Source organism: Bufo gargarizans, chromosome 3 (genome assembly GCF_014858855.1).
Source record: "Bufo gargarizans isolate SCDJY-AF-19 chromosome 3, ASM1485885v1, whole genome shotgun sequence".
In the NCBI taxonomy this organism is placed as follows: Eukaryota; Metazoa; Chordata; class Amphibia; order Anura; family Bufonidae; genus Bufo; species Bufo gargarizans.
The window spans coordinates 518,569,973-518,585,402 of record NC_058082.1 but is presented as its reverse complement, the minus strand read 5'-3'; the positions used below and the strand labels follow the sequence as shown (position 1 = coordinate 518,585,402).

The window sequence follows — 15,430 nt, the reverse complement described above, 5'->3', positions numbered from 1 at the left end:
CGTGTGTGTTCTAGCAAAGAATTATTCCCATTGGTGGGACTTTTGGGAGCACTATTACTGTGGGGGCACCTAGGCACAGTATCTGCTTACCACAGTTATTTTTGGGGGACGTAATGTTTACACTAGTAGTATCAGGGGCACTATTTGCTGGGCGCAGTTATTTTAGGGCACTGTGTGCCAATAATTATTAAAGGGCACTATCTGCATGGTACTACTATTATCAGTTTTTTTTTCTGTTTCTGCAGTATAGTATTGGGGAGCACAGCAGCACAGTATTGGGGTGGTGGGATGATTTGTCAAGAAGATGGGAGGATGATGGAGAAGTAGTAAACTAAGATTTTGTTTGTCAAACTGCAGAAACGACAAATGGCTGAAAAATGGTGGTCTGGTCTGAAGGGAGAAGATGAGGAAAGAGAACATCTACATCAAAGCGACGTCACTGGATGTAAGAGGTATGTGGCGCTGTATTACCCTGCATGTAGGGGTGGATCGAGGGGTTAGTAGTACACTACTATCTGCACATTGTAAAAATAAAAAGTAATCTGCAAAATACTATATATTTGTGTCAGAAGTTGTGCTTTTAAAATGTTTAGAATAATGGTACAGCCATTTTATTTGATACTTTAGTGCTGATTCTTTTTAATTCTCTATATTAAGGGACACTATAGTCACCAGAACCACAACAGCTAAACATAGTAGTTCTGGTGTCTATAGCATGTCTCTGCAAGCTTTTTAATGTAAACACTGCCTTTTCAGAAAAAAAGGCAGTATTTACATTACTGCCAAGGAACACCTCTAATGGCCACTCATCATCATTAACTTTACTACTCTATGAGGAGTGTGGATTTTTTTTTTCTGTGTGTGTGTTGTGGTGGAGGACGTGATTGCATGCTAGGGTGTGGGAAGGCGGGATCCAGGGGGCCCAAGTAAATTCTTGCCCAGGGTCCAATCAATATTAACCCCTTAAGGACTTAGGGCGTATCGGTACGCCCTATTTCCTGAGTCCTTAAGGACTCAGGGCGTACCGGTACGTCCTAAGTTTAAATAGTGATTGCGGCGACTCGGGGGTTAATCCGAACAGGATGCCGACTGAAATCATTCAGCCGGCATCCTGTCACAACGCCAGGGGGGGTCATGAATTGACCTGCGGTTTGCTGCGCTTTCTGCAGTTTCTGATCCCCGCGGTCAGATCAGAAACTTTAGTGTGCCTAAAATAAAGATTTTGCACCCCTGCATGATTGTGGGCGGTTGGGGGGTTGTGGGCGGTGGGTGTACAGTGGTTATACCAGAGTGTCAGCACATTGCTGACACTCTGGTATAAACGGCTGACATCTGTGCAGATGTCAGCCGTTTAACCCTTTCCATACAGCGGTCCGTACGCACCGCGGTATGGAAAAGGTTAACTGTCAGGGTCAAGGGGCTCCCTCCCTCTCCCACCGGGGGGCTGCTGTGCCTTTGCAGCCCCCAGACAGGATGGGGTCACAGAGGTAGGGAGCCCCCCTCCTTACCTTTCCCCGTCTGCGCAGTTCTGGCCACTACTGAGCAGGCGTCCTGCTGTCCATGGTGCTGAACAGATCTATGCTAAAAGGCATAGATCTGTTCAGACAAAGTGTAAGTAAAATACAGTACAGTGCACTATATAGTGTACTGTACTGTATTATACAGACATCAGACCCACTGGATCTTCAAGAACCAAGTGGGCCTGGGTCAAAAAATGTAAAAAAAAAAGTGAAAAAGTTAAGATAAAAATAAAAAACATTTATCACTGAATAAAAATGAAAAAAATAAAATACACTACACATATTAGGTATCGCCGCATCCGTAACGAACTGATCTATAAAACGGTCATGTTACTTTCCCCGCACGGTGAACGCCATAAAAATAAAAACTATGAAAAAATTGAAATTTTGCCCATCTTACTTGCCAAAAAAGGTAATAAAAGTGATCAAAAACGTCGCATGTACGCCAAAATAGTATCAATCAAACAGTCATCTCATCCCGCAAAAATCATACCCTACCCAAGATAATTGCCCAAAAACTGAAGAAAATATGGCTCTTAGAGTATGGAAACACTAAAACATGATTTTTTTTGTTTCAAAAATGAAATCATTGTGTAAAACTTACATAAATAAAAATAAAGAATACATATTAGGTATCGCCGCATCCGTATCGACCGGCTCTATAAAAATATCACATGACCTAACCCCTCAGGTGACCACCGTAAAAAACAAAAAAACAAAAAACAAAACGGTGTAAAAAAAAGCAATTTTTTGTCATCTTACATCACAAAAAGTGTAATAGCAAGCGATCAAAAAGTCATATGCACCCCAATATAGTGCCAATCAAACTGTCATCTCATCCTGCAAAAAATGAGACCCTACTCAAGATAATCGCCCAAAAACTGAAAAAACTATGGCTCTTAGACTATGGAGACACTAAAACATGTTTTTGGTTTTAAAAATGAAGTCATTGTATAAAACTTACATAAATAAAAAAAATTGTATACATATTAGGTATCGCCACGTCCGTGACAACCTGCTCTATAAAATTACCACATGATCTAACCTGTCAGATGAATGTTGTAAATAACAAAAAAAAAACGTGCCAAAAAAGCTATTTCTTGTTACCTTGCCGCACAAAAAGTGTAATATAGAGCAACCAAAAATCATATGTACCCTAAACTAGTACCAACAATACTGCCACCCTATTCCGTAGTTTCTAAAATGGGGTCACTTTTTTGGAGTTTCTACTCTAGGGGTGCATCAGGGGGGCTTCAAATGGGACATGGTGTCAGAAAAAAACAGTCCAGCAAAATCTGCCTTCCAAAAACCGTATGGCATTCCTTTCCTTCTGCGCCCTGCCGTGTGCCCGTACAGCAGTTTACGACCACATATGGGGTGTTTCTGTAAACTACAGAATCAGGGCCATAAATAATGAGTTTTGTTTGGCTGTTAACCCTTGCTTTGTAACTGGAAAAAAATATTAAAATGGAAAATCTGCCCAAAAAGTGAAATTTTGAAATTGTATCTCTATTTTCCATTAAATCTTGTGCAACACCTAAACGGTTAACAAAGTTTGTAAAATCAGTTTTGAATACCTTGAGGGGTGTAGTTTCTTAGATGGGGTCACTTTTATGGAGTTTCTACTCTAGGGGTGCATAAGGGGGATTCAAATGGGACATGGTGTCAAAAAAAAACAGTCCAGCTAAATCTAGCTTCCAAAAACCAAACGGCGCACCTTTCCCTCTACGCCCTACTGTGTGCCCGTACAGTAGTTTACGGCCACATATGGGGTGTTTCTGTAAACGACAGAGTCAGGGCAATAAAGATACAGTCTTGTTTGGCTGTTAACCCTTGCTTTGTTAGTGGAAAAAATGGGTTAAAATGGAAAATTAGGCAAAAAAAATGAAATCCCCATTTGCCAATAACTCTTGTGCAACACCTAAAGAGTTAACGAAGTTTGTAAAATCAGTTTTGAATACCTTGAGGGGTGTAGTTTATAGAATGGGGTCATTTTTGGGCGGGCACAGGGATAATACTTATATGAATTGGAAACTTATTATAAGACCTAGGGGGGCATATAAAGAGCTAATTATGCTCAGAAGGCCTGTCAGTGTCCCTTTAAGGTGAAGTAAGGCTGAGTCCTTAAGGGGTTAAAGACGTCCCTGTGCCCAGCAGTTTATATACCAGGCAGTTATCTATGGTAGTAGCTGCGAGTGGCTGCACATTTCTACTACATACAGAGAGGTTTTACATGATGTTCAATGACATGAATGGGTCATCTATTTAAATGCATGGTCACGTTGAATTGAGTCCTCCAGAGTGGTAACAGCAGTTTGCTGCCTCCTGTCTGATATCCACTAACCCCAATAAGGCATACTGTATGGACAGGGGTTGAGTTTATAAAGTGTGTAGTCACAATACAACAGATGCAACCTGTATATATTCAGGCATAACTGGTATGATCAAAAGATGCCCACGGAGTATATACATTAAGCATAGACATACTGTATTATGTGCAATATAATGATATGCGTGAAACCAGCCTCTAAATTTTCTTTATAGCATGAATAAAATAAGGCCATGCTCAGGAAGCAGATATCAAAACAGCTGACATACTATACATGTTTAAAGAACTATTTAAAATGCTGAAAATCAAAAAAGTAAGGAACCAACAAATCTTGAAATGTAAAATTTACGTTTATTTAAGCTGACATACCTTAAACAATTCAAACAGCATATGAAACAAATGAGAGGGCACATACACCACTTGGAGCGGTCTACCAGGAGCTTTAGCTACAAAAGAAATCAAAAGAATATATAAAAATCTAATAAGTAAGTGAAATATAATAAGTATAAATGATAAGTCAGTAAACTTCAAATATTCAGTAATGGCAGGGACCGCCAAGATGCCAGATTATTGGACATGAACACAGTACATTCTCCATATACACACTCATCCTATTCTCAGTGGCAGATCCAGGGGTGCAATGTTTTGGAGATTCAGGGCTGATGTTGGTCAGTTGGGAACACTGACAATGATGCAAATGCACATGGTTGATAATATGTACAGACATTGATGATGAAGTATCACAGCCGACACGCACATGTATCCTATAGACAATGAATAGGGTGGCAGGAGGCATACCTGATCTGTTGCTCCATCAGGACGGGGGAATGGGTCAGGCCCCCACTATCAGTTAGTTATCCACTAACCTGTAGATGGTGATAGCTTTAATGTTGGCCACAACTTCTTTAACATTAACTTTGGACCTGTCATTGAGGGCTTAAAGTACCTATCAGGTAAATTTCCGGTAGTCTGGCATGGTACTGGTTTTGTTGCATGTTGGACCATCAGGTGCTAGACTAACTCCATAACATGCAGTGCCACCATTTTTTTAATGATAGCACCAGTCTTTATCTACAAGTACTTGTATATATCCTCACAGAAAGGCTCCATTCACACGTCCGCAATTTAGTTCCACAAACGGAATTGCAGACCCTTTTATTTCTATGGGGCAGCACGATGTTCTGCCCGGATACGGAATTGCAGACCCGCACTTCCGGGTCCACAATTCCGTTCCCCCAAAAAATAGAACATGTCCTATTCTTGTCCGCAATTGCGGATTCTATTAGTGCTGGCAATGTGCGGTCCGCAAAATGCGGAACGCACATTGCCGCTGTCCGTGTTTTGCAGATCTGTGGATCCACAAAACACACACGGTAGTGTGAATGGACCCAAAAAGATAGGAATATATTACTTTCAATTAAGCATCCAAAAATATAACAGACACATTTTCATCTTTTTAGTACATTTGAGTTTGAAAGTTATCCATTTTCTACACATTCGGTTATTCAAATAAATCTTTCTTCAGTGATACATGGAGCTTTATTTTTATGTAATTTTTTACTTTAGTTACTGGTATTTTGTATTTTATTAATACTTAAAATTAAAGAGGACCTTTCACTTGAATAAAACTTCTAAACTAACTATACAGACATGTAGAGCGGCGCCCAGGGATCCCCCTGCACTTACTGTTATACCTGGGCGCCGCTCCGTTCTCCTGGTATAGCCTCGGGTATCTTCATAGTTAGGCTCCACCCAGTTGACCCCGCCAGCGTCTCATTCTCCCATGCTGTAGCGCTGGCCAATCGCAGCGCTCAGCTCATAGCCTGAGAGGCTTTTTTTTCTCTCAGGCTATGAGGTGAGCGCTGCGATTGGCCAGCGCTACAGCATGGGAGAATGAGACGCCGGCGGGTTCAACTGGGTGGAGCCTAACTATGAAGATACCGGAGGCTATACCGGGGGAACGGAGCGGCGCCCAGGTATAACAGTAAGTGCAGGGAGATCCCTGGGCGCCGCTCTACATGTCTGTATAGTTAGTCTAGATGTTTTATTCTAGTGAAAGGTCCTCTTTAAAAGTACTGGTATTCTGTTGCAGTCATTTTTTGTATAGTTAAAGAAAGGTAAAGATAGGGCTGAGCACTCAAATACTGGAATACTGCATATATAAGGTAATAAATTAATAATATTTATTCTCTGCAAGGCATACACAATAAAAGCGATATAAAACTGACATATATAACAAATATGGACATGTACGTCCTAAAATAAACTCTGCATTAAATGGATCCAAATACATTTGATGATATATTGCAATGTAATATCAGTTGATTCTCTCACATGAAGGGGTTAAAATACATGAAGTAGTAGAATCAGCAAGGTTTGGTATGTATCCACCTCAAGTTTAAATGGTGAGTGTGTATACACCTCAAGTTCAGTTTGTTTGTCCACCTGCAGGAAAATACCCACACTGTTCCAGGCCAAATTAGTAAAATGTGAAGCGGTCATATAATGAACAGTAAAACCGTCATAAAATAAGGCAAAATGGCAGAAGGATTCGTAGTGTATTTGTGGCGTCCCACTACAAGGCCATACAAGACATTTTGGGAGCAACATAGCTTTCCAATATTGATTTTTATGAGTGATTTCCTTTATAGCTGGGGCTTAGACTAGTCCCAGTTACAGGTTAAATACAGGTGCTGAAGACTCACTGCAGAGAGGATCTGGGTCTGCTAAGAGCCAGCAGCTACTGCAGTTACTTTGCACCCTGTGATCACATGATCACCGGAATGAGAGCAGGAAGCTACTTGAGTGCCATGTATGAAGCAATTGGGAAAGCACAGACCATACTAAACTTCTCTATGGGGAGTACAGTCGTCACTGACAACTGGCTTTACACTCCTGCAGCTGCATGATCTCCATGCAGCCGCAGACGTGTCAGGGTATTCAAAAACATACTTGCAGAGTTACATGACCTGCTGGATGTTTTAAGTTGTCTGTTGGTATGAAAATTGTCTAAGAGAATTTGTGACCAGTGACCTCTCTATCAAACTGTTAACATAGACACATAGCTGTGGTTGATCTGATTAACACCGCTTTTATTTTTTTTTGATCCAAGGCTCAGCTCCTGAGTTATGATACTTTTTTTTTTTTTACATGCAAGTTAGGTATTTGGTGCAATGAGGGAGTCACCATTGCTCGCCTTTCACTTAAGCTCCACTCCTTTCAGTGGCCTGACTGCTTTGAGTCACAGGGACAGTCAGTGGAAAAACAATGATGGAGGGCTGGCCACAGAAAGGAGTAGAGCTTGGGTGCAATGAGAGGAATGGTGATGCCCTGCTATGTGTCTATGCAAACAATCGAATATGGAGATTGCTGGTGACAGATTCCCTTAAGAGGTTTTTCCAGGGAGATCAATTTTTTTTTAAAACTAGGTCAGAAAGAGTAAAAATTAAAGAAAAAGCATTATTCACCTCCACCAATACCCCACCGCTGCTGCTCTCCACGTCCTGTCCCAGCATATCGTGCTGGAAATGTCAGGAATGGTCCACTCAGCCAACTGCTGGCTGAAGCGGGAAGCCCATAAGGTCAAAGATTGGCTGAGTGGACCTTTCCTCACATTTCCAATGTGTCAAGCCTGGACAGTAATGCTTCTAATGTTTCCCTTCTGACCCATCTCTCCAGGAAAAGCTTGAGTTTTTGCACATCACAAACTCATTTTATGAATACATGATATAGGCTATATTACCATTGTACTCTTCAATCTTAAGTTCAGGTGCTGCCAAGTAGTATTGCTCACAAAGCATTTTTGCCGTTTCATAGGCATCTGTCAAGAAAAACATTTGTTAGTGTTGCCTTACTCAAGACAAAAATATAAAGTGAAAAGTTTCTGTATGTAAGCCATGTCAAAATGCATTTACATTCCAACCTTTTCACATAATGCAAGTGCATATTAAAAATATGCACAATCTACAATCAACTACTTAATATGCGTGATCATCACAATGTCATCTTCTGAACTTACACACACTCCGACTCTTGGAGGCCAACTGAAGGGCTTGTCTCAAATGTCACGAGGAGGGTCCCCTGTTCAAGACCGCACTCTAGGAGTATGAGCTGAGAGGCACACACAAAGAGCAGCTCTTACTCTAGAGGACTCAGCATGCAAGGATATAGTCAGAAGTTTGACTTACCGACTCTACAGCCCTGCCAAGGTGTCCATGTACCATACGGAAAGGTTGGCTATTCAACTGAATGGCCAGCACATAATAGTACATTTCCCATGCAGCATCCACTGCAGGGCAAACATCTGAATAGACATCTACCCTACACAGATTATTACCACCTATAGATATAAACAATGCTGCCTAATTGGTTTAGACTTTGAAGGAGACCATATCAGTTATTTGGTATGCCTCCATGATACATCGGTCCTTCGTTTGAAGCTCACAGTGCCCAACCACTCTTGCTTGCTCAATGTTTGCACAAAGCTTGACCCAATGAATTACATTAAGGGAAATGCTGTACAGTAATTTAAAGTAGGAAAAAATGACTGTGCCACTGCATCATAAGAGCTCTGCTAAGCAGTTAGGGATGAGTCGGGTAGTAAGCTTGTCAAATTTCCAATAAAAGCTAGCACAACTGTGAATGCAGCTCTGGATGAGAATGAGCTAATACAAGCTAAAAAGCATTTAGAAAGTCACTTAATTAATTTTACCGAATGTAGATTATTATTACGTTGAGTTTTTAACCAGAATATAGCATAGGTACAGTTCTTGCTATCCCTAAAGAGTCAGCCCTGTGTGGAGACTTACTGAAAGTGCTCCATGATATACAGGCTTACTGGCAATACACTATGGAAAAACAATATACTAAGAGGTATCTCCCAAGGAAAGAGTGCAATCTCACTAGCACCACCTTGTGGAAGTGGCTCCCTATGAGCCAAAATCTAACTTTTTAACCCCTTAAGGACCTCCGCTGTATATGTACGGCGGAAGTCTGGTCCCCAAACATGGCGCCCGGTCGCACGTGCAGCGGGCGCCAATGCCGCCGGGTTTCTGCTATTTTAAATAGCAGAGACCCGCAGCACATGTATGTGATCAGCCATAAGGCTGATCACATACATTTTCCCCTTCAGATACTGTGGCCAAATGTGACCACGGCATTTTTGCAGTCCGGAAGCGGAGATCGGCTTCGGAGCTTATTACAGACCTATACCAATACAGACCACTAGGTGGCAGCATTGTATTGGTATAGTGCAAATGGAGTCTTCAATGATGGCTATATAGCCATCAATGAACACAATGGGCAATCTAATGATTGCCAGTTATTGTCACCCAAGGCTTAAATAAAGTAAGCAAAAAAGTTTAAAAAAAAGTTTTTACAAATATAAAAAAATAAATATAAAAAAATACAAATAAAAGTTCAAATCACCCATACAATTAAAATATAACAATATTAATGGCATACGGCAAATAACAGGAAAAAAAAATGCCAATTAGCCATTTTTTGTCACTTCAACTACCCAATAATTTATTTATAAAAAGTGATCAAAAAGTTGCACACACTTCAAATTGGTATCACTAAAAAGAACAGATCGTCCCGCAAAAAATGAGCCCTCACACAGAATATGGTTATAAATTTTTATTATTTTTTTTCCTCAAAAGGTTTTAATTTTCTTTTCGGTATTAAAATGCAAGAAAAATTATACAAGTGTGGTATCGTTGTAACCGTACTGACCTGGAGAATGAAGATAACAGGTCAATTTTACCGCATAGTGTACAGTGTAAAAAAATAAATAAAAACCTCTCTCAGAATTGTGTTTTTTCCCAATTCGACCCATTTGGAATTTTTTCCTGCTTCCTACTACATGGTATGCAACCGTAAATGGTGCCATTAGAAAGTACAACTTGTCCTTCAAAAAAGAAGCCCTCATAAGGCTTTGTGAATGGAAAAATAAAAAAGTTAGGACTATGGGAAGGCGGGGAGTGAAAAACGGAAAAAGCAAAAATGGAAAACCTCATGGTCCTTAAGGGGTTAATAAGCCTTGGGACACAATAAGGGAAAATAGCCAAGGCAAATATCCATCAGTTGTTTCAGGGTGCTTGCCCTTCATCAGTATGGAGCAGGATTGTGATTCCATACTGATGAGGCACAAGCATCCCGAAACAGATGTCTACGGGTGGATATTTGGCTTGGCTATTTTCCCTCGTCAAGTCCCAAGGCTTGTTAAAAAGTCAGATTTTGACTCATGGTGAGCCACTTCCAGAAGGTGTCGCTAGTGAGATGGTTCTCTTTCCTTGGGAAATACCTCTTTGCAACTAGAAAATATATATGAACACTGTGGACAGCCTTACCTTTCACTACCTCTGGAACATTGCAGGAGGGATCAATGCTGCCAATATGCTTTGGATGTGCAGGATTTATGTCCCCTCCAAACAGAAGAGCTTAAAGCAAACAGATAAAGAGAAGTTACGTCTGCTGATAGGGAATTAAGAAAATGATGAGGCAAGGCATAAAAATTTTAACAACATGGGTGATGTTGGAGAATTTAGGGCATGATCATATAAAAAGGGGAAATTATATACACCAAATGAGGGTTGTTTTCCTTCTGAAAACCCCTTCACCTACATACACCATCACTCCTATGTTAAAGATAACTGTTCCATATTCATGTAGTTAACGGAAGATTTGAACATGATGAGATCCTGGATGGTTACTGGGCAAATATCAGTCCGTGTTAAAGGATCCTAACACGTTTGAAAGATAAGATCTGTGCACGTCCCTGGTATTTGAGAGTCTGTAATAGTCTGAGATTTCTCCAATTGACACATTAATCTCAGCTGCCATAAAGCACACACACCCTGCTAAACTCTCTATACAGGACGGGTTTGTCTCCAATATGGCTACCCCCATAGAAGTTTCTTAGATAAAACTCAGATTTTCACATATCAACAGGATACTCTCCTACGAGGCACATAGTAAAATAGATGGGAAATATAAATGAAAACAGTACAATAGGTAATAAAGATAAAATACTAAATGTAATAGTGCTCACTCTATAGCTGAAGCTTCGCTTTAGTTACATAAACTCTACCTGTTACTATAAGGAACATGATCTGAAACGTGAAATATAGTAAATCAATATATTGTTATTGTTCCTTTTCTTTTCTGCAACATCTTGAAACAGCTTTCATGCATGACCACCTTTGTGCAATTTTTCCTTCAGGAAAAATTTGCAGCCAAACTAGGGAACATCTACATTTTCAACAAGCAGCTTTAGATACTTACTGTGCTGATTAATGAGCATACGAAATGAGATCCTGTTTGTGTAGAACCTGTCCAGGAAATACTGGATATTACTGCTGACAAACGGGTCAAATCCATATTTCTCCTTGTATTCGATCACACCTTGGGCCATGGTGGGGACCACATCATTGTGTCGATTTCTCACTTCAATGAGAATGTTTAAAAAGCTGAAAAAGGGAGGAGAAAGGAAACGGTCTTTAACTGTACTAATATAAGTAGCTTTTTTAGGAGAAAGGAAGCGGTCTTTAACGTTACTAATATAAGTAGCTTTTTTTTTTTTTTTTACACAATGTAGCACAGCAGCAGTCTTCTGTATACAAGGCTCAAGGTGACAGTCTCCTAAGACCTAATGTTAGTGGTCACAGACTAGAAAAGTGGCCATATTCATTAGTCCATCAAAACAGATGATGTGAAATTTAACAACGATTGTACTAGACGACTGATAAAAATCGCCTGGAAGAAGTTAAACATTTTCATCAGATAGTCACCAGTCCGTGACGTGAAAGAATGTTCCATAGTGAAAGCTTGTTAGTCTTGTGCCCGGCCACTGAACACATATGGCCAGTTTGAACAACTGTACTGTCCAATATGGATTACAATGTGCATGGCCGCATCAATGTACGAAATGATCATTCAATCAATGGTTGTTCAACCATCAACCTACTTATATCTAATGTCTATGGCCATGTTCATTCACACAGAAGGACAAAGACCACCCACAAGCAGTTATCGAATATTTCTTCCTGTCCTGGAGAAGGGTGGGAGGACAGTGCTGTAACGGAGGGAAAGAATGTGCAGAGATGTAGAGGTTTAAAACGTGACACTTAACACAGTCGCATCAAACTTCAAATTGACACAAATATTTAAAAGGCCAAGTTTAGGAGGTTCTCTGCTCTGGATAGGTCCTAAATATCAGATCAGCTGTTTTAAGCAGCCGTGGCGGCGGAAACTATACAGTGTAAGGAACTGGAGGCAGACACCGAGTAGTGGCTGTAACCGAGAGACTGCAGGTCAGCTCTATTTCAAGTGAATGGGAAGTGAACTTCAGTATGCCAGCGCTGGAAACTACACAGTGTATGGAGCCTTCTGCTTCTGTCCATACACTGTATAGTTTCCAGCACCTCAGCTACCCCAAACAGCTGATCGGTGGGGGTGCCAGGTGTCAGACCCCCATTGATCTGATATTGATGACCTATCCTGAGGACAGGTCATCAATAACCGTAGCCTGGAGAAACCCTTTAAACTTTGATGCAACTGTGTATTTAATATGTCAATTATTAAGTTAAACACTACTACATCTGTATGCAAGATACAAGGTAATGTACCAAAAGTTAGGGATTTTGTTAAATTCAGAATAGGGAATTTTTGTTATTGAATTAGGTTTTAAAGAGGACCTTTCACCACTCCTGACATTCCTGGTAACCAGTTGGGGGGGGGGGGGGGGGGGGGGGGAGGGTGTACCTGCAGAGATTGACTCTATCCAATCAGTGCTGCCATTTTCAGACTGGTTACCTCGCCCCCCCAAACTGGTTACCTCGCCTCTGTACCCTTACTGAAGGCTAATAGCAATTCATTCATAAATTCTAGTGCAAATAATAAAGGAATGACACAACATACAGACATAAGATGGGATGCTCCCGAATTGTTAGTACGTGGGGAATGTATGTAGCTATTAAAATAGACATGTCAGGAGTGGTGAAAGGTCCACTTTAAAGTCAATGAACAACTCAGATATCCAATGCACAATACACAGTAGTTCTACATTTGTTTTGTCATATTTGTTATAATTCATTATACCAGAGTTAAAGGCTATGTACATCTTTGGGGGCAATTGTTTTATTATTGCATTCTACTCATTTTGAGCTACAAATCATTTTAATTGGTCTTTATTACAAATATGGAGCCCTTTTTTCTGTACAGAGCTGAGATGCTCTAATAGAGGGATGAACATTTCCTCTCTGCTCAGTCAGCCAGCTAATCTGACGGTTCCTTATCTCTGCTCTCTGACATTATAAACACTCATAGCTAGGTTCTTATGGGTATATTACTGATAAGAATGTGACTTAAATAAGTGTTAAAGAGATCAGGGTTATTACATGACTGTCACAAACAGTTAACCCTTTGTGACGGAATTCCTCAATAAAGACTAACTGAAAAAATTATTTTTAGCCCAAAATGAGTAAAATGCAATTGTAAAAAAAAATTGCCTCAGATTCTTCACCAATCATTATAAGTTGAAAAAAGAAGTAATATATATTTTTTGCAACAAGATGCAGATTGTAAAACTAATAGACCAGATGTGTTGATGAGTCAATTTTTAAATCCATTTTTATTTGCTGAATACATCTGAATACATCTTATTTATGTAGGAGGGATCAGGTTATAGGCCTGCAAGATCTTCGGCTAGGGCTACACGACGACAATAAGTCGTGCAACACATAGGGCACAACTATACTACCACATTGATGTTGCGCGACAATTTTTATAATGATAGTCTATGGTGTCGCACTGCGACATGCTGAGACTTCGCCATTGGTAGAAAAATCCATCTTGGATGGATTTTTTGCTACTGTCGAAGTCGCAGCATATCGCAGTGCGACACCATAGACTATCATTGTCATCGTGTAGCCCTAGCCGAAGATGTTGCACCATATTGTGCAGATGTTGAAGATGTTGCACCATAGGCTATCAAAATTACAAATGCCGTTGTGTAGCCCTAGCCTTCCACTCACATTTACTGTTATTACCAGAAACGGTTTTTACTGGGAAAGTGCTACTCATGAGAAGGACAATTTACTTACTCATACAGGACATCTGGGTCATCAGGGCTCTTATTCTCATACTCTAAAAGTTCAAGAAAACTCTGCATATACCTAAAAGGGAAGCAGAAAGTACATTTCACTACAGCATCTCCCTATCTGAAATCTGCAGAACTATTTGTGTACAATCATGTTACATTATTTCTTTCATTAGGTCAAATCTTCAAATAAATTAAGTTTTGCAAAGTTTGTAGACTTCTGCTTCAAAGATAATTTTGCTTTTACATTTTCAAGACTAGATGGGGGCATTTATATAAATCAGGGCTCATGCACACGGCCGTAGCCGCTTTTTGCAAAATCAGGGGGACCTTGAATCAGCTAGACATGGTAATATATCATGTTTTTAAAAATCTATTTGATCCTGGACAACCCCTTTAAGGTGGTCATACACATTAGCCTAAAGCCTCATGCACAAGACTGTATTTTCCATCAGTGTGCAATTCACATTTTTGTATGGGTTGCACAGACCCATTCATTTCCATGGGTCCACAAATAAAAATGGCCAGCACACAGATGTCATCCGTGGTTTGTCTGCATCCATAGGTCTGTTCCACAAATTATAAAACATGTCCTATTCTTGACAGACAAGAATAATAATTTCTATAGATGGGAGTAAGAACAATGTGGATTGCACAGGTATCCGTATTTTGTGGATCCGTGGCTTGCAGGTTGCAATACAGATACTTTGTGTGTGTGAGGCCTAAAGTTTATCATAATGGATGATCTCAACCAAAACAATCATCCGTCATGTGAAATTTAACACCGTTTTAGACGACCGATGACAGACCATTACTTTCTGAAAAGTTGGCGGGGTTTAATATTTTCTTCTGATATTTGAACAAAATATCTTTCATTCAAATAAAAATTATTCATGGAGCAAAGATCTTTCTTTGAAAGAAGTTTCCCAGAAAAATCTTTTGTCCACCACCCGGTTTCATTTCATCTATTGTCAGCTTGAACAGCTGTAACAGCCAATGTGGACTACAATGTGTATGGCGGCGTCTGTGAAACGATTGTTCTCTAGATGTTTGTTTGTCCAACTGCTGTTCAACCATCAACCAACTTCTATCTAATGTGTATGGCTATTTCTCATAGCCAATTTTCTGACAATGTATATATTTCAGTATCAAGAGAATCACTGCCTATAGAAATGTCTAAAACAAAAGGAAAACATTTTTATTGATGTGAAAATGTATATGAAATTAAGGTAGGTTCCACCTGCAAGTCCATGTGAACTAGTCTGGAGAAACAGGGATGTTATTATCGAGGTTGTAACCTCACACTTTGTTTGGTGCGGGTGGCATCTACCTTTATTTTAATAATTTTCACATCAATAACATTTTTGGTGGTTTTAAACGTTTCTATAGGCAGTGATTCTACTAATGTGTGTGGCCACCTTGTGAATCAATAGGTCACCAATGTAATTTGTGAAAAATCTCTTTAACCTTATATGAGGTGCA

The 15,430-nt window shown here is 40.0% G+C and overlaps 1 protein-coding gene across 1 annotated transcript in view; it reads right to left on the bottom strand.

Moving 5' to 3' along the window:
- Nucleotides 1-15,430, bottom strand: part of PDK3 (pyruvate dehydrogenase kinase 3) — a 149,557-nt gene that overhangs the window by 23,805 nt on the left and 110,322 nt on the right. Inside the window, exons 3-7 of the mRNA XM_044284005.1 lie at nt 13,953-14,024; nt 11,134-11,318; nt 10,200-10,289; nt 7,592-7,669; nt 4,219-4,295 (exon numbers count right to left, since the gene is read on the bottom strand). Coding sequence (XP_044139940.1) covers nt 4,219-4,295; nt 7,592-7,669; nt 10,200-10,289; nt 11,134-11,318; nt 13,953-14,024 — 502 coding nt within the window. The remainder of the gene's footprint in view (nt 1-4,218; nt 4,296-7,591; nt 7,670-10,199; nt 10,290-11,133; nt 11,319-13,952; nt 14,025-15,430) is intronic.